The 25859-nt window shown below is 31.4% G+C and overlaps 1 protein-coding gene across 1 annotated transcript; it reads right to left on the bottom strand.

Moving 5' to 3' along the window:
* Nucleotides 1-1844: 1844 nt before the first annotated feature.
* Nucleotides 1845-21552, bottom strand: p24-1 (transmembrane emp24 domain-containing protein). The gene is made up of 3 exons (XM_035373691.2): nt 21274-21552; nt 3014-3259; nt 1845-2927 (listed from the first exon to the last, which is right to left on the bottom strand). The coding sequence occupies exons 1-3, from the start codon at nt 21418-21420 to the stop codon at nt 2700-2702; spliced, it is 621 nt and encodes a 206-aa protein (XP_035229582.1). The 5' UTR covers nt 21421-21552; the 3' UTR covers nt 1845-2699.
* Nucleotides 21553-25859: the final 4307 nt, after the last annotated feature.

The following is a 25859-nucleotide window of genomic DNA, read 5'->3' as shown; positions in this document are numbered from 1 at the left end:
ACGATAAAGTATTACTTTCAACATATATTTTATATTATTTAAAATACATACAACTTTTATTTTGATAAAAATCAAAGATAATTTAATTTGCATTATTAATTAATACAATATTTTAAATACTTTTATTTTATTTATAATGTATTGAGTGCAAATAAAACTTTGCATTTGGGAAAAAAATTTAGAAAATAAATGTTCTCCATGCATTACTCTATCACAAAACTTATTAATTACAACTAATCAAATGTTTAAAATACAGACACTGGATGCCACTTATTTTGTTTACACACAATAAAGATTTTGAAAAATCAAGCTGAATGGTAAAAATGCCATTAACTGCTTATTGTTTTCTCCTTAATTTCAACTAGTCGTACCCAATTTTTGTCCATGGCAGAGGAAAAAAAAATATTTTCTGCTAGCAGTCAGCCAACCCTGATCAAAAAATTAATCTCAATTAAATAAAAAATGGCAATAAAAAGTATAAGCTTCCACTCTTCTATCCAACACTAAAATAATGATAATTTAGCTTTGAAAAATAGTTATTTTAACCACTTCCCAGACATTTGGAATTTCCAGCAGTTTTACTTTTCATAACACCTTAGAAATAATGAAAATATTAAACTAATAAGCTGAAACACTGGATCATAACATTTAAGTAAGCCTTACCTAGCATAATCTATGATCATTACGAACAAAAATGTTACACAGTAAGACCCCGCTTAACGTGGGGATACGTTCCATCAAAGTAGAGCGTAATGCGAAACAACACTAAACGAGGCTATCTTAACATGTAAATAATGGGGTTAGGGGAAGATGGATAGAAAATTGGTTAGGTATTAAATTTAATATTTTTTTAATAAAAATAAAACCAAACATTTATTTTTTTTTACAAAAATAAAAACAACATAAACGGATATACTTATAAAAACAAAATTCTAAGTCAGTCAGATCATTCAGTCTATTCTGTGTTTCTAATTTTCTGCCTTTTTGTCAAGAAGGCATTATGATAGATTGGCTTAATGGCATATTGCATTCAATTTCATCGTCAATCCATATAGACAGTCGTTTTTCCATTTCCTCTATAATGTTATTTCTAGAACGGGTAATTCTAGTTGCAGAGCTTGACGTAGTTGTATCTGCCGATGACAGTATTTTATTCTTAAGAATTGTCCGTTTTGTTGAAGTTGCCAAATTCCATGCAGCACTAATTTGAGATTGACGTTCACCAGAATCTAATCACTTGCATTTTAGTTTCCAGTAAAATGCTTTTTCTGGTTGCTTTCTTTTCTTGTTTTTTATTATCACCCATGATAAAAACTAAAGATCATAATATTTGTCACCGTATTAATCGTTATAGTATTATATAAATTTTTACTTACAATAATGTCAACAAATGTTTCAAATGATAAAAATGCATCTGCACAGCACCAAACAAGAAACACAACTACACTGTTTCGGATATGTTATTTGGAAACTTAGCGCTGCACACAATTTTGGGGAATCCCTGTAGTGCTGGGAGCAATTTCAGGGAATCCCCGAGTTGAAATAAAAGAGCGCTAAACCGAAACAGCATGAAACGGGGTCTTACTGTACATCTAAACTGCAAGACTGGTACAAAAACACAGAATAGTATATATATATATATATATATCAAAAACATTATTACATGGTACTTTCAAAAACAGAAAACAATGCTGAAAAAAGCGATGCGAAAGTTTATTTTAATATACTAATGTGATCGCAATTTAATATACATTTTCGCAAATTTTGCTCCTGATGAAGTTGGACCTGTAGCTGTTTGCCCTCAAATGGATAGTCTTGATTAAAATATATGCCAAACACAAAGCTCCTGCTTCGCCAAATTTTGCTTTATTTTGCCGTGTTCTCTCTTGATACAGATGGGAATTTATGAAACTTATAACATTAAATCAAAAACTATATATGCTCATTCGGGAGAAAAGGTTTCAAAAATCCGATTTCAATATTCATACAAATACCATCAAAAACCTAGGATAATCAAATATATTACTAGAGTATTTTCAAAACCGACTAATACCACAGAATCAATGCACAAGAACATTTTAATATGAATTACAAAAATTTATTATAACATTAAGTTAAAAAATAAAATGGTCACTAAATAACGAAAGCTTCAAAAATATCAATTTTATTGCTTGTGCACTGAAAAAGCAGAAAACGAGAGCATAAACAGAATGTTTAAAATGCAAATACTTCTGGGCTGAATTTTAAAATAAAACAGTGTTAATTCATTTTGAAATACATATTCAATGATAAGTCAACAATATTTACAAATCCTTAAATACCACAAGATAATTACATGGTACTACAGAAATTTTAAGTAACATTTCAAAGAATTTGTCATCACATTAATTGTCAAGTATATAATTTTCAAAACCTACAGGAAGTTTTTATAACAATTACAATTTTAACTGTGGAAGTCAAAGCATTTCACCATATTATAAAATACATTTCATAATGAACCATATTTTTTTAATGTCTCTTCACAGTTTCTCAAAAAACGTTTAATGAATACAAAGCATGAGACACACTGTGCCCATGCAGAAGACATGAAATGGACAAATGTATTTCCAATGCCTTTCAGTATATGTATGTGTATGTGTGTGTGTGTGTGTGTGTGTGTGTATATATATATATATATATATATATCTTACACTCAATTTTCAAGAGGAAGAAGTTCCTTTTTTCTCACTGAAAAAGTTTCTCAAAATAATTACTTGACCAACTCCTATGAAAATGATAAAAAATGTTTCTAACAGAGACCAATACATCACATGGACATTTAAATCTTCAGCTCGTTTGCGACCTTGGGCTTCCATTAAACGATGATGTGTCTGGTAATCGATAATAGTATTCAAATGCTCGTGCACATTAGAAGAGGAAGTTTCCAGCTATAAGAAAGAAAGCATGCTTGAATACACTTGATACAACTAAATAAGATATTCACTAACACAAATATTTATGTATAATTTATTACCTTTGTCATGGCAGTCAAATGTTCCCCTACTCCAGGAAGAGGCTTTTCTTCCCCTACTAAAAAGTCCACATACACTAGCTTATGACTAAATGTTGAAAATTCATTGCTAAAGCACAGTCTATACACCCCAGTTTGTTCAGCAGTCCAAGAATGGCTGTCAGACTGCTTCTTTATACCTCGATACAACACCTGACCACTAGGAGCTTCAAGCATAGCATCTACATCATAATGTCCTCCAGTAACCACCTAAAATAAAACTAACTATTAGAATCTGAAATGTTTAAAATATTACACACACCACAAAAAAAAAAAAAAAAAAAATCAGTGTAGTAGTTCTACCCTATATTCTAATCTGGGATTTGATCTACACTAAGAAAACTACATAAGAAAAATTAACACAATTCACAATTTAATAAAATACATGGAAAATATTTCTTAAAGGCTTGTTTACAATTTAAAAGTTAATACCAACTTGGAAGAATTTTAAAACTCTGATAATTTACTTCAGACTAAATAATACAGAATTCACTTTAACTATAATGAATTATAATAAAACACTTTACTGATAACACAAGTGATGTAAAATTTCTAGGCCTCAAATAATTTGAAAAAAGTAACTTATGAAATGTTAAAGAATATTAAAACCAGACAATTTAAACACTATTAACAAGTAAAATCCTTTCCCTGAATACATACCTGCTCTTTAATCAGCAAGATAATTTGGAACTTGTAGAAGTAAATTCATACCTTTAATACATTTTAACTTTTCAAGAACCTTAAAATAGAAAAATATGATTTGCATGTTTTCCTTCACTGAATTATATGAAACACCAGCAAGGAAAGCAGCACAAGTCTGAATTTTCATTTCGTACCGGTATGAAAATTACACTAGTTAGGACATAGAAATCATTAACATAATTGCCTTTTAATGATTACTTGCTATGAAGCATACCACAATTTATCAATACACTAATACTATAAAAGTTAAGGCTCAGTTTACAAAATATAGGCTTGAGGCAAAAATCCTTATGAAGACCCCTTCCCCTTTACTTCGTTTCTGTGCAATATATATTGAAGTGAATCACAAAGTATTTTGTGAAATAATCTAATAATTTACCATATTTTTAACTGAAACAAACAAACAAAAAAGGCCCACTTTACCTTCTACATTTTATTTTTACGGTTTTAGTTTATTGTATGTTGGATAAAATATAAACTTATACATTTTACTACAGTTCTGTTCTTTTACCGCAGAAAAATAAGGAAGGAGAAGGATTCTTGCTGATTTTATTACAAACTTTAAATTACAGAGAATATCAAAATACTGAAATTAAACTATTTATCAGTTAAATAATCAAACATTATCACACCTATGAAAATGAAAGACCCTTACACTTATGTAAAAACATAAGCTTCATATACAATGGTTACACAATAGTACAGATCGGTAGTATAATTTTCTTTAATTTCATCACAAACCAGGGCTTTGCTAAATGATATCAGACACTAATGAGACCAATAAATGGTGCAGTGTCTTGACTCTTGACCAGAAACCAAACCCAAAATTTAAAATTTTATTCCTTCTTCCAGTTCTGTATTTTTAAAACCTAAAATTAAAAAGGGGGAAAACAATATTTTAAATATTATAGAATTTGGAAGCCCTCCTGAAAGGGGAGGCTCAGGACTAATGACCTATTTGTCCTTGTTTAAACCACGGCACAGTTACAATAGACTTTCATCAATACAATCCTTGATGCAAAAAGTACAGATGCAAATGGCATGGAATGGAAGAATTTCATTCATTGGTCATACCAGTGTAGTTCTGCTGCACTAATTATCAAGATCTCTTTAATTTTGACAGAGAACACTCCTGAGGGTTTCCAACTCCTTTCCTCTTACCAACAATCACAAGTTTTACAGTAATAGATAAAACACAATCTGTGGAATCCTTCCAAAGAGACTAACTTGCTGCATATTACATTCTCTGTCTTTCAGAAAAGAGAATTAGGTACATTCTCTTCCTCTATCAGTAATAGGAATACTGATGTATTGGGCCAAGCAGCAGAGATTAAGAGCCATTTCTCATAGGTTCACTGCTAAACTTTTACACCAGCAAAGACTGCTCAATTAGAAGAAAACTGCAAAACACTTAAAGAATCCACCTCTCTTTGTCATTTGCTATCAAATAGTATGTGTGTACAGCCTAAACTTATTTATTACTTCTTTGTACAGTCTTCTCATATAATACGCTTTGGAAAGTCAACTGTATATGATATAAGAAAACAAAAAACAAAACTTTTTGAATTTTTTTTTTTTTTTTTTTTTTTTTTTGTGGATTCTGACACCCCACTCACAATGAATAACAGAAAAATTATTCATTGTGCTAAAAGTGAAGATCATGACAAAGTGACGACTGAATGGGTCAGACAGCACCGCACAGAAGGCATGCCATTGACGGGTCAAATGCTAATGGCTCAAGCTAAAATATTTCACTAATGAAAATGAAAGAAATGAAATTAAAAATGGAGTGCACATATTCGACAGGTTGGTTAATAAAATTTAAAAATCACCAAAGTATAAGGCAGTTAAGAATTTCAGGTGAACTGAAGCTGCTGAACTATTTGCAGATGAATTCATTAAACTTATTAATAGTTAACAGTTATCTCCAAACCAAATTTACAATGCTGATGAAACTGGTCTTTTCTGGCAATATGTACTGCAAAATACATTAGCAACCTCTACAGAAAGGCTCCAAACTTGTGCCAAAGATTTCAAAGTGAGACTCACAATATTAGCATATGCAAATGCTGCAGGAACAAAAAATACACGACCTTGGGCATTTTAAAGAGCAAAGAGTTTCCCATTATATATCATGCAAATAAAAGTGTATGGATGACACAAGTGTTAATGAATAGTTGGTTTGAAAATCATTTCATACCCAAGGCTCAGCAGAATTTGGTTGGTTTACCTAGGGCTATGTGATATTCACGCAGGCTTCGGTTGGTTTACCTGATGATGCAAAAATTGTCTTCACAATTCTTCGGCTCATACTTGAGATTTTAGTGAAAGAAAATATATCTGCATTATTCTTTCCTCCAAACAGCACATTCATCATTCAGCCTATTGACACTGGAATAGTGTGCGTGCTGAAAATGCAAATATAAAGTAGAATTTTTAAAATCCATGTTAAATTTCTTGAATAGCAAGACTATTCAAGCCTTGTGGAGCATCGCAAGATCGTGGAAGGATGTGTCTCCAGATACTTTAAAAACGCTTGGCATAAGTTACAGCCAAAACTAGCATATTTCATGGTGAGGATGATGATGGCCACGAATGTGAAGATTTCCAGTTGTCGCAAACCAAAGATTAAACTTTCCAACTAATGGATCTTTTAAAGAAACGTGGAGATGTGGCAATAAATGAAGATGATATAACAGAAGTTTTTCATTGCGATGACAATGCCCCAATTATCAATAAATTAACACAGGGTTTCTTTGTGGGTCATGACCCCATTGGGCTTGTCGGACCTGCAACATAGGTCGCCAAAAATTTTAGCAGTTTTGATATTTCTTTAACTTATAATAATTTTACAATTACCAAATATTTTTACACAATGTATCTAAAAGAAAATAGATAAAGATAAGATAATACAGACAAAGAAACAAATGAAAATGTTTCGACGCATTCTTTTTATAATACAAACATTCATTGCTTTGCACATGACGCTGTCATTTCATCTGTTACTTATTTAAAATTTTCTCATTGTCCTATGTCTTAAAATTAGAAATTAAAGTTAATGACCTAAAACTGCAATAGTATATTAAAGTACAAGTGAAAAAAATTGAGTTTCACTCACGCGTGTGTCGGATTTGCACAATACTTATGGGGCCCCACAAATTTTTTAAAATATTATGGGGTCCTGGGGGTCACGAAAAAAATCTCAGTGATAAAAAGGGGTCACTAATGAGGAAAGTTTAAGAAACCCTGAATTAATAGATGGCAAAATCTGTACTATCCAGATCCAGAAAATACCACTACTGATAGTTAAGAAAATGACAAAGAAATTATTGAAAATGAAAAATTTTCGAATGGCAAGTTAGTCTGAATTCTCAACACAGCAATTAGGACTTGAACAATGGAACTTTGTAACTGAATAAGAAATTATGGCTGTCCTCAGAATTAAAGAGAAAATATTAGCATAAAAAAGCAACTTAAATAACTTACATTGAAAAAAATGTTTAATAAAATAAACAAATAAATATTAAGCTTTTTTGGGGGCAAATTTTATTACCCTTTAGATCACATATGCTTCATTATTTTATAAGTCATGATTTCATATTTTTATTTTCTAAATGCCATCTTACTAGATTTAAACGAATGATCTAATATTTGGAAAAATCCCAAATCTGGAATTGCCGAAATCCCGATCTTGGACTTTGTATTGTAATTATTTAAGTAGTTCTTTGTATCCACTGCAGTATTCTATTAAGTATTTTTCTATCAGGCTGAGACTGGCAATTGGTAAGATCTGCCTGACAATGGAAATTAAATTCGGAAATACTCATAAGTTTCACAACAATCTCCTTTTCAATACCTTTTTTTTTTTTTTTTCTGGCAGAGCTCACAAAAGGTGGTTGTACAGTTCAATATCATTACACGTAACATTTTTCTATTTGGTTAAAAGTTCTTTCAACATTCTGTCACAATGTCCGTATCCAGTGTTCAAACGAGTTTTCATGAAGTATGGGAAATAACTCAGCATCCTTGACATAATAATATGTATAGTACTAACGCTTCCTTTGACAAGATAAATGAATGTACTTTTGTTTCCTTAGTGATTCAGTGCCAGTAGTCCTGTGGTTCCTTCTTAGCAGTCATTTCATTTTTTTTTACGCCATTTATTAACTTCTCATAAGTAGTTTGGTTCTTTGAAACAAATCGAAAACGCATTTCATACTTTTCTGGTTTGTCAATTGGCATTCTATATAGATCAATCTGTTAGTTTTTCTTAATTTAGAAATACTTTTAGAAGTAAAAAAAATAATAAAAATAACATATACAGGATAAATAATATAACCAGATTCTTTTACTTTACATGGAAATTATACTTCACAAATACTTCTCAACATAAGATCTATTCATTACACTACAGGCACATTTACAACTGCTTCCTCAGCAAGACACATATTAACAATTTTAACCAGTTTTAAAAAAATGATCAAAAATTTATATACTCATTAAAAAATCTGAAAAATTGTACAAAAGAAAGGTAAAAATATATCTCAGGGTGCCCCTTGGCAGAAATTGGCCAGCAATGCATAATATCAAGATGGCTGCTACATAAAACCAAAATAAGTCAAAGAATTGCACAAACTGTGTCTATGTACACATTGATCTATTTTCACTTAAAAAAAACCAGAAAACTGCACAACTCGGCACTGCTCACTCCCTCGACTTTGTCCATGTACACACTGATCTATTTTCACTTTAAAAAATTCAGGAGAATGATGACATCATATAATGTTAAAATAAAGTTACTCATCACCAAAATTGTACAAAATTCGTCGCCAATTGAAGCTCAATAAAGTGCATTTTAAATCACACAGTGAAATAACATAAAATAGGAAATTCATGTTATTGCATACATGCACTACAAAAAGGAAATATCGACTTACCATACTTAGAAATTTCTGTGTCTTCAGTCTGCGGCACACAAAATTCCTTAACAGCATCCAAAAACTTTCTAAAATTTTCTGCATACTGCCGTCACCACATAAATTCGCAAAAATAAGAGTAAAACAGTGCCGGACTGTCAGTGGCATTTCTTGCACGAACCTTTCTTGCGACAAACCCATCTGAACGATCTTTATGTTTGACCATACGCATTTCCTTCTAACAAAAAGGACACTAATAATGACAACTAAGTAAATCGTCATTTACACACCAGTCAATGCTTTTCTCCCTTTCCTTCCAAATCGTACAGAAACTTCAGATTAATCTCATCAAATACAGCCATTTTATGGTGTACAGCACAAAATAAGCAACGTACTTCCTGACATCCAACACAAAAATAAACAATTACAAATATTGGTTAGAGTTGACTTCAAGGTACCCCTTATATTATCGTGAAGTTGTTGTTTCATTTATTGCCAAGTCGTTGTTTTGTTTATCGCCACGTTGTTGTATCATTTATGGTAACCTGAGTTTTTGAATGTTATGGAGACATAATCGTTTGCATTATTCTGGGAAATTTTGAATCATGGGATGTTTTGCAAGGGTGTTGCCTAGGAAATACATTGCTTGTTTCATTGTTTAGACAGTAAAATGGCTGAATGCAGTTAGATTAATTTGAAGTTTCTGTACGATTTGGAACAAAAGGGGGGAAAAGTGCATTCATTGACTGGTGTGTAAATGAAGGTTTACTTAGTAGTCATTTTCCGGACAGCCCGGAACTATGTATATTTTTTACCCTTATGTTTGTGAATTTCTGTGGTGATGCTGATATACGGATTATAGTTCAGATAATTTTAGGAAGTTTTTGGATGCTGTTCAGGAATTTTGTGTGCCATAGACTGAAGATGAACGAATTTCTAAATAAGGTAAGGGGATATTTGCTTTGTATAGTGCTAAAATACATAACAGGTTTTTCCTTTTTTGTGTTATTTTATTGTTTGGTTTAAAATGTAGTTTATTAAGATTATGTATTTTTTGTTTGCCTCTACTGTAGAACTGGGTGCTCCTTTGACTTTTTAAATGAAAATATATCAATGTGCACTGGACAAACTCAAGGGAGTACGTAAAGCATAGTTTGTGCTATTTTTTTAAGTGAAAATAGGTCGATGTGTACATGGATACTGAGTTTGTGCAATTCTTCTATTTGTTATTTTGCTTATGTAGCGGCAATTTTTGCACCAAAAATTGTCACTATGCAGGCCAAAATAACAAGTCATAGAATTGCACAAACTCGGTATCCATGTACCGCCAAAAATCGCCAAGGGCTACCCTAAAATATACTGTTACCAAATATTTTCCATCAGTCAAATTCACTGCAATCACGCAACCAATCATGTCATAATAGGGTTTCCATAACATTCAACTACTCAGGTTACCATAAATTAAAATACAATTTGGCGATAATCCGAGGGGGGACCCTAAAATATAGATTAACTTAAAAGGAATTAAATACAGTAAAAGTCTTTAATCCGGACTCGTCGGGACTTTGGCGATTCCGGATTATAGATCATCAGTTTAAATCTGGTAAGATGGCTACAGAAATTATGAAATTAAAAATATGAAACCGTAATTTATGAAATAAAGAACAATTATGATCTAAAAAAGGGTATCAAAATTTGCAAAAAGAAAAAGCTTAATATTTATTTGTTTACTTTATTAAACATTTCTTTCAATGTAAGTTGTTTAAGTTTTGCTTCGTTTCATGTGATAATACTTTCTCTTTAATTCTATTAAACAGACATAATTTTTTGTTCAGTTACAAAGTTCCGCTGTTCAAGTCCTATAATTGCTGTGTCAAGAACACCTACTAATTTGTCAATCAAAATTTTTTTGTTTTCAATAACCTCTGTCACTTTTCTTCGAGGAACTTGTTTTAAATCATATCAAAGACGGAGCATATCGAGATGAAATACTACATTTGGTAAGGAATTATAAGGCAAATAAAAACATCTGCGCTGAAGATAAGGATAGTGCTGACAAATCAACTTCCAATTCATTACCCGCCCACCGCGGCGTTCCCCCCGCCGAGCAGCCTGAAATTGATAAAAAGATTTCGGATTTCAAACATACTTTCGCTTTAGATCTTTTACATATTAACAAACATATATCAGAAATTCTATTTGATATAATCGAAAGTTTAAGCTTACTTTTATAAAATTGCTCTTACAGTCTGCAAAAAATAATAAGCCGGATCCAATTCGAAAATTAAGGAAGAACGCAATCATCAACATTAACTGAAATAGATAATTAGATAATTTTAGCTTATACGTCCATTATACATAAAACGCGCACGCGAAAATGTATTCTGCACTTGCGCACACTCATATGCGCAGTCGTAAAAGGTCTTACGTGCACACGTAAACGCCTATGCGCATGTGTCAACGCAGCGCATGCGCAGAAAGTTTTTAGTTTTGAGGTCCGGATTATAGATCATTCTGAATTATGGGTGTCCGAATTAACGACTTTTGACTGTATTTGATATGTAGTCGCAATATTTATAATGACGAGGAATTTAAATCATATCAAAGACGGAGTACATCGAGATGAAATACTACATTTAGTAAGGAATTATAAGCGAATAAAATAAAAACACCTGCTCTGAAGATAAGGATAGTGCTGACAGATCAACTTCCAGTTCATTGCGTGCCGTAACGTTCCCATGCTCACAATAACCTTTCAGTCAAGCAACATTACCATTTTTACATGTGTTCTTTTTTGCTGTATTTTAAAAGCTTTTATAAATAAATCGTGATATTTTATACCTTAAACTTAGTTTGAAAATATTTGCATGTGGAATTTGCAAGCGATGAAACAAACTGCAGTACAGTTTCTTTAGGTACACAGAATTTTGATACCAGTTCTTCGATATTTTTTAAATGTAAACAGATTGCTGTGTACTTGGGGAAAAGAATAGCACAAAATAACTACTTTAAGATTTGGAGAAAAATGTAAATGTTTTATCAGAAAAAAATCAGAGAACTGCACGAATCAGGCTTTGCGCACTCCCTCGAGTTTCTGCATGTACACATCGACATATTGTAACTTAAAAAATCAAAGGAGTGCCCAATTCTACAGTAGAGGCAAACAAAAAATGCATAATCTCAATAAACTAGATTTTAAACCAAACAATAAAATAACATTAAAAAGGATTATGCATTTAAGCATTACACAAAGCAAATATCCACTTACCTCTATGGCACACAAAATTCCTTAACAGAATCCAAAAACTTCCCAAAATTATCCGTATATCAGCGTCACCACATAAATTCCCAAAAATAAGAGTCAAAAACAACATCCTACGTATTTACGGACTGCCCCAGAAATGGCTACTAAGTAAACCTTCATTTACACACCAGTCAATTAATGCACTTTTCCCCTTTCGTTCCAAATCATAATACAGAAACTTCAAATTAATTTTACTACATTCAGCCATTCTACCATCTAAACAATGAAACAAGCAATGTATTTCCTAAACACACACAGTACAAAAGCCCTTAAAAAACATCCCACGATTCAAAATTTCTCGAAATAATGAAAACCATTACGTCATAATAAGGTTTCCATATCATTCAACTACTCAGGTTACCATAAATGAAACAACAACTTGGCAATTTCATTTCATAAAGAATTTTCAACACAGAAATATAAATAAAATGTAAAACAGCCTTCATAAAGCAACATTCAAATACATACCGATAAACAAAAGTTATAGACCACTATTTTTTTAAAAAGGATTTTAACTTCATGAAGTCTGAGAAGTAGTCTCAAAAGTTGGACAGCTTATAATTGTATTGTGTAGCTTATATATATAATTGTATGTATACCTTTCTTAAACAAAATAAATTTCAAAATTTTTCAATTTTCTTTTGTCAGTACTGAGATTCATTTAATTTGTTCTTAACTAATATTCATTTTGATGTTTAAGAATGGGAAGGCAAACTGGAAAAACATTTTTCGAAATTTGTGAGCTTATAATACAGCATTTTAAAAAACTCACTTTAAATTAGAAACTTTGCAAACATATAACAAAGGTTTTCCACAGTACATGGTGTAATAATTCAAGAAAGAAACATGATTGAAAATAACAATAGCAAAGAAAAGATTTTTAGATTCTGATTGATTAATGTAGTTCCTAGCAGAAAACCTTACGACGTTATCTGCTCAAACCAAAGGGTAAAAAACTGAATACAAAATATGTTAAACGTGTCATATGGACAATTACTATACATTTTAGGCAAGTAAAAAAAACGGACCAAAAACAGATTATAGTTTATAATAAAAGTCAACATCATTTAAAAACTTGTGATGATGGTTCTTCCCAATCGAGTTGTTTAACTCTAATTTTAAACATTTAAAATGTTTTTGGCAAAGATAATTAAAACTATAACATTCCAATAAAATATGGTGGACTATTCTAATAAAATATGGTCAGATCTTCATTACAGTTTATGCAATGAGGATTCTTCTCACTTTCCAGCAAATATTTGTGAGTCAGTCAACAATGACATATTCTCAACCGGGTGAAAATAACTTGTTCCCTTCCATTTGCCATAGAAGGCCAGAATTCGATTGCGGGTTTAACATTTCTGAGCTTGTTATTCGTTTGGTCTTGTTTCAATTCCTCTGCCATTTATTAAAAACTTTATGCTTGATCATCATACTGATATCTGTGAGCGGAATCTGGGAATTAGATATTGTAGTAGCAGTTTTTGCTGCAATATCTGCTAGTTCATTCCCTTTTATGTCCACATGGCCAGGGATCCAGGAATAAAGAATCTGATATCCTCGATATTTGAGTCTGATTAAGCTTCAGAATTCTGGTAATACTGGGATGTGAATTATACTTAGGGTCTTTGAATGATGTTAGGACACTCAAGGAATCTGTACAGATAATGCAATTCCTGTAACAATGTTTTGACAGAAACATTAGAGCCTGATAAACTGCAGTAAGCACAGAGGTAAAGACGGAACAAGCAGGGTGTAAGTAAAACCCCAGAATAGTTTTTTTCTACCTCAAAGGGTGCACCTACATGATCTCGGCATTTTGATTCGTCTGTATAGAGACGGATATAATTTCTGTATTTTATGTCCATGTTCCGCAAAAATCTACCGGTAAACAACACTACATTTATCCCAGCGCTGGAAGGTATCAAGAGACTGCATTTTTCAGTCCTCCCATGGTGGCATCTCTAAAGGACTCTTCAACTGTATATTAGTCATATTATACTGTTCTAGTAAGGTGCTAACTCTTAAACCAAAAGATAGGATACACGATGGGTGTGCCTGATGTAAACGAGAGCACAAATCAAGTAAATATAAAAAGTTGGGATTCTGGATCTGTGATGATTTTAAAATAGTGCTTGAGATAAAGATGCTCGTTTCTTAAACTCAAAGAAATCACGTTACTTTTCACTGGAGAAGTTCTTAAGGCTCCAGTGCAGAATTCGAATTGTTTGCTGGTGTACCAGATCAAATTTGGCAAGCACAGAAGGCCTTGCTGACCCATAAATGACTGATCCATGTGAAGTTTGGAACAGATAAAGGATCTCTATATAAGCAGCATTGAACTTCGATAGGCTCCCTATGAGGTATTTGACAAGATTTTTCAAAATATTCATAGCTTTGAAGCATTTCCTTCTTAGGGAGATGATATGAGGAAAGTTAACTCATGGTCAAAATGCATTCCTAGAAATTTTGTCTCCTTTTCTACTGGAATCAGTACATCTTGAAAAAAAAGTTCGGGATCAGGATGAGGAATCTTCCTAGTACATCTTGCAAATAAAGTTCGGGATCAGGATGAGGAATCTTCTTAAGACAAAAATACACACACACACACAGCCCTCTGGGAAGAAAATCTAAAACCATTGCTTTGCAATCATTTAATATTCTCTTCAGGAAAGTAATTCTATCGATATATTTCATGTCTGCCCCCTGACAACCTACTTGCAGGTCATCAATGTAAAGTGTACCATGAACTGGAAAGAGGTTATCACAGATGGCTACAGCCCCTGCTAGAAGGGACTTTTCTGAGAAACAAGATTCTGGTAGCACTGGTTTAAATGGGAGGATTCCTAGGGGGGGGAAAGAGTTCCGCCTAGCTACGGAAAAAAGTTTTCGGATACGCGGGATTTTTTTCAAACCTCACCAAAAATGTCTCGCCTGGACCTCAGTCCCGGGTAGAGATGACCAATCAGAAGAAAGTTCTGCTTCTGAAGCCTCCCGTGATACCAATCTGAGCGATAATCGATTAATGTTTGACGTTCAAGTCTTTATAGTAAGTGAAAATGGTAACCTAGCTACATGGGTTTCCTGGAATTGTGTGTGTTCTGAGAATTGTCTCTTTCGACGTCAAGTCCCGCATAACCGATTCATAATGTGATTGGGACTTAAGAGGGAGCTGTTTTAAGAGTAAATTTTTATGCTAAATAGAGTGACAGTGGGACTCCCTCTTGACGAAATTCTTCACAATACGTAAACCCAATCTTCACATGAAACTTCCGATTCAGTAAGAAGTGTTTAGTAAAAATTGTCAAGTTTCTTCATAAGCCTTTATTGTACAAGTCATGAAGGATTTAATACTTCCATGTGGCATCATAAGCTTTCTTTATATAAAAAAATATAGACACGAAGTTATTCCTTTTAATGAACACTTTATGGATACCAGTTTAGAAGAATATTATCAACGGTTGCCCGTCCTTTTCTAAATCCAGTTTGATAAGGGGATATACAGCTATTTGTCTCTAAATAGTGGACCAGGTGAGTGTTAGCAATCTTTTTAAGCACTTTGCCAAGGTAGCTTTTGAAAGCAGTGGGGTGATAATTTCATGGATTCGTAGGATATTTTTCCCGGTTTAACAATTGGGATAATAAAAGTTGTCCTCCATGTATTGGAGAACACTTCCTCTTTCCATGTTCTGTTGAAAAGGATGGCTTACACAAGAGAGGTTTTTACGTTGTATAGTTGATGCCACCAGGGCATTTTTAAATTCTGAAGAGAGATTGTATGAGAAGTAAAAGAAAACCCAAAATTAAGCTTTACCAATGAGCAGAAAAGCAGAAAGCATTATGGAAAAAGTGTTTATCTAAAAGCAATAAGAATTACTGAAAATTCATTTTGGTAGAAGAGTTGTTAGAAAAAAACTTCATGAGCAAGATCAATCATTTGAAAAGTTTGAGATTTGCAAAACTTTATATTTGCATTTTGAAAAACAGTTTTTATAGATAAATGGAAATTTAATATCTTTTGCTAGGCTAGATTTGCAGAAGGTTAAATAAAGGGTATAGAGGGTAAAAAAAAACCTTACTCTTCGCACTGACTGGAGATCAATGTCTGCTGCTGGACATGAAAACCTTCATTATTATTTATGGGAAAAGGTTAAAGCATGCTAAAAAATTGGATATAGACCTTTGCTTGCATTTTTAACAAAATAATGACCCAAAGCATAAAGCCCTAAATGTTAGACTGGTTTTCTCATAATTAGCCAGATGCTACTGATCAGGTGTCGTCAGTCTCCAGATTTCAATGCCTAACAGATTAAAAGTTATTACAGCATATAAAGCAAGGATACTCTACCAGGGAAGAATTCCCTCAGGGGGAAAATTTCAAAGTTTCAAGGAAGAAATGTAGTCAATAATTTACTTAAATGTTAAATATTTTGTTTTAGCTTATAAATATATATATAACTATTACTTCTATTCAAATTAGGGTATTTATCAACATTCTCTATAATTTATCTTGTTTAATTTATAAAGCATATTAAAAATAATCTAAATTTAAATAAATGTATATATGTTATTTGGATTTTGGAAAAGAATGGAGATTGTCCAACAATGGTGAAAGGCATGCATGGGGAAGCATTTCCGCACAGAACCCGGTAAATGTAAACATCGCCAACTTTGGCGATAATAGTCCAAACCTGGTAACCCAGCAGATTTATCCTATTCGCTTGTTCGAAGTTTGTAATCATTCCTCTTGCGTTCATTTTGTTGAATTATCACTGTCGATGTTCGCATTTGCAGATTTATATTGTTTTTGGTAAAATCCTAGTATACGGTGCAGCCTTGACGCGACTTTGAAAATTATCGCCAACACCAAAAAAGAACGTCTATATGTATATACTATATTTTCTATGAATGACCCGTTAACTACTCATCGTATATGTCCCGTTTTTACTGCTCATCATAAAGTCGCCAAAAGTAGCCAAATCCCGTGTGCACCGGATACTAGGATTAAACCTTGTTTTTTTCTTATTTATTATTATTTTTTTCTGAATTTTATAGAACGAATAGATAGAAATATTTTCGTAGACACATGCCGGTTCTCGGTTCGGGATGAAAGGAAAATACGGCGGGAGGGGTGAATGCTAATTTGTAACACGGCTGCTCACGTTGTGTTCTTAATTATTAACAGCTCGCAAAACCATGACGTTTCCAACTTCTAAAATAATTTGTTTCCGTAGGTAGCAAAAATGTTCATGTGCATTTTAAATAATTTAGTAATGCTTTTATTTTTATTATTGGTTATTGTCATCTAAAATTATGAGAATAAATCAATTTTTATGGCGTAAAATTTTAACAAGATAATAGATCGGAACAGCTTTAGTATTGGTCCTTTTGGCGATTTTTTTATTTAGCGACAAACTTCGGTCGCCAAGGTAGACCCGGTTTTGAAGATCGGAAAAAAATGGCGGATTGTCAACAAAACCCGATCTAGACTAAATAACAATCCTAAAAAATAAGCTCTTAATCAGAATAAACAGTCTTTCTCTAATTTTCAATATTTCAAGTACTGCTATGATAAATTCTTGAAACACTACTGTAAATGAATTTATGACAATTATTATGTTATGAGTAATGAAATTTACAAAATGTTAATATTTTTAATTACAAAATATAATGTATTAAACATTAATATTTTAAGTAGTTAGTTCATATTTATATTTTTTATATTAGTACTTAGCTAATATTTTAAATTTACAAAAGGTTAATTTTTATGTTTATGAATAATGAAATTTACAAAAGGTTAAAAAATGCATTTCAAACTAGTATATGTTACTTTAGTTTCTTAGATGCTGTTATTAAAAGAAAATAAAAAAATATTTCAAACTGAAGGAAATCAAATTCAATTATAATGGGCAAGTTTTGTACCAGTGTTAGAAATATTTTTTATGATTAAATTTTGTAAATGGTAAAAATATTAAGAAGTGCTCATTTTTTAATCCCTCAATTTATTACAAGTAATTTATGATTACAATTTAAAAGCTAAAATTAAATTATCATAATGAGTAAATTTTGTACCAATGGTAATAATACAACAATCATCGTAAATGATAATTTCTGTGAAAAATTCGAACAGTCATTGGAATCCACTAGTGGTGGAGTGATAGCCACTGAACAGTGGTAGTTCAGGTTGGCTATATGGGAGTTTTAGTAGTTTTCCGTAGATGTAATGTGAATCTGAGCCAGTTTCTCTTAAAAAGTACTTTATGAAGGCATCCTTCTTCTGCTAGCCAGCAGATGTATTTATTTTCTATTCATAATTCTCTCTTATTTTCTTATTTCTTTATTCTAAATCTTACTTCTGAAGAGAAGAAGAGTTGCATCTATAGGTCAAAAAATATGGTCAATATATTTGCAAAATCCTGTCAGTTTTGGAAAGCATTTAAATAAACTAAATACAAAAATGCATTACACTATTTCATGTACTGAATAATTAATCAGGGAACAAAGTATATTATAACGTTCCTTTATTTTGTAACCAGAGTTATTTTATGCTTGGGATCTTTACTGTCAATTTCCTCCATCCGTTTTTCTCACCAGAATCTAAATGAAGTTTTTATTTTGTAAAACAAACCGTGTTTTGCCTTTTGAGGCCACATTAATAGGTTGGTAGATAAGAAAAGATTTGTAGTCATCAGCCTTGCATTATAATTGCTGATAGTTGAATTCCATGCAAGTTAAGTTTTTAACCAACTTTGCATTAAATTGATCTGTGCAGCCTTTGGGCTACAAATTTATTTGAATTTAAATTTTACATTTGAACTTAATTGCTATCATGCCACAAGTGGTTGACTGAGTCATAAGCATAAAGTGTGCCTTCTGTTCTGTACATCTAAACTTTATAATAGAATAAAAGTATATCTTAACTTAATAAGAATATATATAAACTTTATGATAATAACATTTAAAGACATTGAAATCAGTATCTAAGTGCTTCCCATGTAGTCAAATTTTTATATATAAATTGTACTCTTACGTTTATTATAGAGTTTTTATTACAAAAAATTCAGATTTATGTTAGATAAAATGTTTAAGTAATGTAGAAAATTTGCATAAAATTTAAAATAAGAAGTCAACTGTTATGTCAACATACTATTAATAAAAGTAATAATACTCAGTGAAGGTTATTCACATACAGCTGTTAGGTTGTAAGATTTACAAAATTTGAGAACTCTAAATTATAAGCAATATATTCCATAATCTAAGCAACATTATATTTTTTATAGTCAGACAAATTATGAAAATGTTATAAAAGCAATAATGAAACCTGATTTTGGTCTTGATTTGAACCTATGAATTCATGCAATTACACATCCCTTTAGTTCTAATATGAGGTAAATAAGTATTTTTAGACCATGGTAATTTTGATCTCCTTAGCAAAGGAAACACCAAGAGTTTACCTCATGCTACTGAAAATGTGTTTTTTTTTTCCTTGGGGGGGGTGGAGTTTATAAGAATATACAGAGTTGACATATGAAAAAATGTTAAGACTCATGTGATGTAATATTAAAAGCACCAGTTTTAACTATCAAAAATTTGGCTTTTTAAAAAAAAAATTAAATGTTGTGCTTTCCTAACACAAAAGTAACTTTAAGAAAAACACACAATTTATCTTTCCTGCCATCAAAGCTCCGATACCTATCAAATTCGTTACGTGGACAGAAATGGCGGCACGTTTGAAGCTCAGTATTTAGGGTTACCAAGGTTGTCATAATTTTTCATTTATCGCTCCAAACTGTTGCCAAACAAATTTCTTGCCAAAAAGGACTAATACTAAAGCTGTGCCATATTGTTAATGCTTTTCTAACAAGGAGGATGGCAGGTGCGACATAAACAGATGATTAAATTGAAATAAAAAAATATTGATTATCTAAGATGACAGAATAGTTTGATGCATCACCATGGTCATCAAAATTAGTAAACCACTGCTGGTGTAAGGAATATATTGTTTTCTGTGTTAACTGGAATTTATGACAATTTTTTTTCGTTTATCACGTTTAACCGGTTAATTTCATTATATTAATACTAATTTATATTTTTTAATGAATTTTTATTTCCGTTATAAATGCTTACATATTCTTATGCTTAATATATTCTTTTCTGCGCTAACTTGAATTTAATACAAATTTATATTCGTATATCACGTTTAACCGGTTAGTTTTACATCTACATGTTTATTATCTGTGAATTTTTACTATTGTATACTTAATATATTGTTTTGTCTGCTAGCTTGAATTTACATGCACTAAAAATCACGTTTACGTCTCCTTGGCGAGTAAAAATGCAACGGCGCCAACGGGTTCTCTGCGGATGAAAACCCAATCCAAACAATATTGATATTATTCTTCAGTGTTTGCTGAACTTTTATTTAGACTTATTGCAAAAACATTTAGCTTTATCGTGTTTTAAGCCCATATGTACTTTAAAAAGAGTATGTAAAGATAATTTATAATTTTGTTTAAATTCTTTGTTTAGAGCTGGTTAAGATAAAATAGTTACAAGAGGAGTGCATCACATTTCACAAACTACAAAAATCTTATATCAGAACCATACCTGGTAAGGCTGCAAGAATAAGTAACAAAAATGCGCATAAATAAATGGGCACAATACTATATGTAACCAAAAATGAGAAACAAAATGCAATTTAACATTACAACCTTACATGGGGCAGTCTATGAAGATTTGAAAACCTTTTACAGAATATCAAACTCTCAGCTTGTCTTGTTAAATTTTTTTAGAAATACACACACACACACATATATATTATATACAGATCAAGAACACAAATCTTGGCTAAACTACGGGGGAGGAAGAAATTTCTTCTAGGCCATACAATTTTTACGCTACTATTTTCATTTTGAAAGATTACAAAAAAACTCAAATTGAAATATCCTAATCGCACAATATATTTGAATTTTTTACGTTACCACGCAGTTACGCCTGGAATTTTCAGGAATTAAAATCTAAATATCAAAGACAAAATAAACACATGGGGGGTCTAATTCATCAGATTCTCGCTAATACATATAAGCATTTAAATCTAAATTTCTCCCAAACAATTGAAAGTATGTCGTTATGATTACGTATACTATAATACCGGTAGCAACAGCAGATTTAACAATAATGAAATGGTGACATCAGATTCACAAAAGTTATATTACATAAACGAATAATAAAACTAGAAACAACATGTATGTAACACCAGTTCCGGTCTTGCAAATGAGAACATTTCCATATAATAAGCTTACCTGAAATTCTATAGTAGCTTTCACTCCTTGTTGAATATCTTCATGAAAACACTGTTTAGCATTATCTGGCAACTCAAACGTGAACTCTACAGCAGCACAATTCGAACAGACAAAAAATGCTAACGCAATATGCAAAATGTGCAACATGCTGAGAAAAAGCTTTGAAATATATTTTAAAACGAAAACATCAAACCAAATTATTCACCGGCTTGCTTAAACTTATTTAAATAGCAACACTACCTAAACGTGGCTCAACAACGTAGGATATATGACACGATGCCAGTACAAACACGCAACCTTTTATTTCAATGAAACAACAGTTTTTCGCAAGAGAAGAAGAAGAGTGAGCAGTTGAACATCGCATTAATAAAAGAATTTTCACAAACAGTCACTAATTTTACTTTAAAGAATTTAAGTGTTACTGAAATACGAACTGATCTACATGTGAATGATAATTCCCGATTCTTGAAACTAATAATGAAGGAACTTTTCTCGTCTGAAAAGAAGTATTCTTTCTGAAAAATCTATCTATCTACAGAGAAATATATCCAGGTAGAAGTGGAATAAAGAATCATTTACTAAGTTCATGTGTATATAGTAGAGTTTTAAATATTTTGCTATGAGCGATTTCATTATTAACAATATGATTTTGGATATAACTAATATATTAATTGTACATGAGAGAGTGGTGTAGTACCAGGGTGCCTGGGTATAAGGGCCCTAACACTAATCGAATAAGCACGTTGTTTCGAATTACTACAACAAGAAATAACTGAATGGGATGTATATATTTATTTAAGTATATACAAGTATATAAGTTATATTAAATACACTGCGCACAAAAAAGGGGGGAAATTCTATTTCTCCCGTTCTACTGGGGCGATTGACGAAATTACAACTTGCAATACATCAAAAAATGAAACTTGCAATACATGACACCATGAAAAAATGTCTCGAAAGCGCGACTTCGGATATGTATTATATTTATATATAGCATCATTCTAATATAGGTATTTTGACACAAAATCGGACTTTTTCTGAAATAACATACCAATTTTTTTTTCCATATTTCAATTCTACGACTCAAATTACGACAAACTACCAAGTTTTGTAAAAATCACAAGAATAGTTTCTAAAAAATTAGCTCTCAAAATTTTAGATCCTCAATGTTAATTGAGTTTGGTGTATATTTATTAATCTCTCTTTTTTTATCAAACTTATTTGATTCTTTCTTTCACATTTCGAAATTCAAGTCCATTCTAGATAAAATTCACCCATTTTTTATGATTTATTTTTAAAATTTTTATTTTTAAATAATTTTTATAAATTTTTCAAAAAAACGTTTTGAATTGTAATTTATAAAAATGTTACCATCATCTTAAAGTAGACGTATTTCTAAGCATACCTGCAAAAAATTGCAGATTTTTATTCAAAATTTCCGCAGATATACATGAATTTATACATTGGTGCGTTTTGAAATTTGGCACATTTGTTGAAAGCGATAAAACATCAAATATGGTTTAGACACTTTGCTAAAATTATTTGGAAGTAGAAACGATATGTCCTTTTTCCCGGTCATGCACAATGTAAAAAGGTAGGATTCCGCTCTGGCATAACTGAAGGGAAAGGAAAATTGATTGCCACATATTAAGAAGTTCGCCAAGTGAATTATTCTTGGCGCAAACTAAAAAAATTTCGCCGAGATAAATTTTTGAATTTTCCCGTTAATTTCACACCAGATTTTACAAAATTTAATATCTAAGCATAATTTGAGTTGTAGAATCGAAATACGGAAAAAAATTGGTATGTTATTTCAGAAAAACTCCGATTTTTTTGTCAAAATACCTATGTTAGAAGAATGCTATATATAAATCTAATATATATCCTAAGTCGCGCTTTCGAGATATGAAAAATGCAATTTGAATTTTGTCAATCGGCCCAGTAGAACGGGAGATATAAAACTGTCCCACTTTTTGTTGCGCAGTGTACTTACGTGTATAAATTACAAGTTTTTTTAATAGGTTGAGATAAAAGTAATTATCATTTATTTACATTATAAATAGGGTGGGGCAAGAGGGGACATCTGTCCCCGGGCGCAGCATCCAAGGGGCGCAAAATTAATGCTACAAATTTTAAAATGAAATGTTTTCCATTCTTGGAACACAGAAAGGGGCACAAAATCTTTAGTTGTCCCCGGGCGCTTAAAACCTTAGCTACGCCTCTGGAGCCAAGTCTCAAGTGTGTGTATGTAATCTTGTAATCGTTGTACAACTAAACTAAAAAATACATTTTAGGAAATGGTTAGTTTAAGAAAAATTGCTATGGATACTCAGATGGTAAATATTTAACGAATTATCAGGTTTTATTACAGTTCTTAAAAAATATAGTTAATTATATCTAATTAATATCTAGTTATCTTGAACCAAATAAAAAAATCAATCAAGGAAATTTTAAACTAGCAGATTTTCCGAACAGACAAAAGAATCTGAATTAGTATAAACATAAGCAGAACAAAATTTCTAATATTAAATAAATCAAACGGAAAGCCATCAAAAATGGTGAATTTTAAATAAAAAAAATACTAATAATAAATTTAAATAAAAAGCCAAAAAATCATGAATGATAAAAATTAAATAAAGAATAGAATTAAATGATGAATACGGTATCACTTCTAATTCAAGCCTCAAAAATATTTTAAATTTGAAAAATTGAAAAAAAAATTAATAGCCGCTTTCGAATTTAAGCCCAGTTGAGTTTTAAAATTTTGAAAATAATAAAAAGTAAAAATAATTTTATAAGAGGTACTGAAATGTACCTGTTATAAAATCATCTTTAGTTTTAAAGTCTTAATTACCTAAGACTAGATCACTGGGAAGTGGTAAACCGGAAGAAATAAGTTGTTAAAATATTCATCATGCATTTAAGCTGTATTCTTATTCTAAGCCTTAACTTTTGGAAGCTTAATTAGCTTAAATTAGAAGTAATATGGTAAATAAATAATAAAATTAGTTTTAAGAAATTCCATAATGATCCAGATTTTTGTCAAACGGTCTCACGGGTCAAACAGTCTCACTGCAATCAGAGGCATAATTAAAACTCTTGAGCCTCTGCTAAAAACATTTTCTGTCCCCCCCCAATAAATTTACAGTACTAAAAAAAGGGGGGAGAAAAAAGAAAAAAAAACTATACGGTTTTAGATTTTAACTGCCGTCCAAAAGGGTTTGCTAAGGTTTTTTATGCGCTGGCTGAGCTTCCACTCTAACCACTCTTACTCAGACTAACCCTTTTTTTTTTTTTTGTTTTTCTTTTAGCTTTATTATTATTAAGCATCGTTTTCCGCACACTTACACCATAAGGCTCTTATTAGTACATACCAGGCTAAATCACCACTCTTTTCCATCTTGGTGAGAAAGGGAAAGCGCTGCCAATTTTGGCGCGTTTATCACAAACATTGGCTGAATGTCTGTTTTTTTTTTTTTTTTTTTTTTTTTTTTTTTCAAAGATTCATTTTATAGACGCGCAGGATTCCACGCATATAAACTTTTTGGATAATTTATTAGTTCTCGAATAGTATACAGACGTTTTCACTTAAAGAAAAATTTCACGTATATTTTGTAAAACATATTCAAAATAACTTATGTTTTAGATGTTTCAGTTTAGTTAGCAGAAACGTTCATTACTGTTATATGGGGAAATAGTTAAAGTGTAAAGTGTGCAAATAAGTTTATCTTCATGATATTTTAACAAAAATTTTTAAAAAAACTGTAATTTCACACTCAAAAATAACTTTAGAACTTGTTGTGAATTAAGTATGCGGTAAAACAAGCTTACAATCACTTTCGTTTATGTAAATAATTGTACAAGCAAGACCCTGAAGAAAATTCCTTCTTTTAAATGTATAAAATATTCCTTCTTTTAAATGTATGAAATATGAAAGAAAAAAGTACAACATTCTGAGTTTTGGATGCCTTCTCCAAATTTATTACACTAAATAAGAACTAGGAACTCATAATTAAAAGTCCTTCCCTTCTAATCATATCACCCTCGTGTAGCTTTGTATTTGTAATACTTGCTAAAAAACCCAATTCTTACGTAAATTAAAAAACACTTATTGCATAAAAAATAATAAATTTGACTGCATAAGAATTAATTTCTGTAATTTGAATTATGTTACAAAATAATTTATAGTTTATATATTTTATACAAAAAATTTCGATAAAACTTGTCCTTTGGATGCTTTTCCCCAAATGTAATACAGATACGAACTATTAATAAAAAAGGCCTTTCCCTCCAATCCCCCTCGAGTAGCACTGTATTTGTTATACTTGCTAAAAAACCCAATTTTTACCTAAATTAGAAAAATTCATAAAAAATAATAAATTTGAATGTATAAGAATGAATTTTTGTAATTTGAGTTATGTTACAAAATAATGTATAGTTCATATATTTTATACAAATAATTTAGATAAATCATGTCCCTATTCCTTTTACAATTTAATAATGGCCCACCAGCGGCCTAGCGGTAAAGTCGCTGAACACTGGTAGTTCGGTCCGAGGTTCGAATCCCGCGAACGGGCTGGCTGCAT

Source organism: Stegodyphus dumicola, chromosome X2, assembly GCF_044657685.1.
Source record: "Stegodyphus dumicola isolate Sdum_Otavi_A_Nest chromosome X2, ASM4465768v1".
Taxonomy (NCBI): Eukaryota; Metazoa; Arthropoda; class Arachnida; order Araneae; family Eresidae; genus Stegodyphus; species Stegodyphus dumicola.
This window is presented reverse-complemented; position numbering and strand designations above follow the sequence as displayed.

Excerpts from the sequence above, each read along its gene's own strand:
- p24-1 (XM_035373691.2), bottom strand. The coding sequence starts at position 21,420 with ATGTTGCACATTTTGCATATTGCGTTAGCATTTTTTGTCTGTTCGAAT. Across the intron at positions 3,260-21,273 it reads AAGCTACTATAGAATTTCAG|GTGGTTACTGGAGGACATTA; the intron begins GTAAGCTTATTA and ends GTTTTATTTTAG. Across the intron at positions 2,928-3,013 it reads ATTTGACTGCCATGACAAAG|CTGGAAACTTCCTCTTCTAA; the intron begins GTAATAAATTAT and ends TCTTTCTTATAG.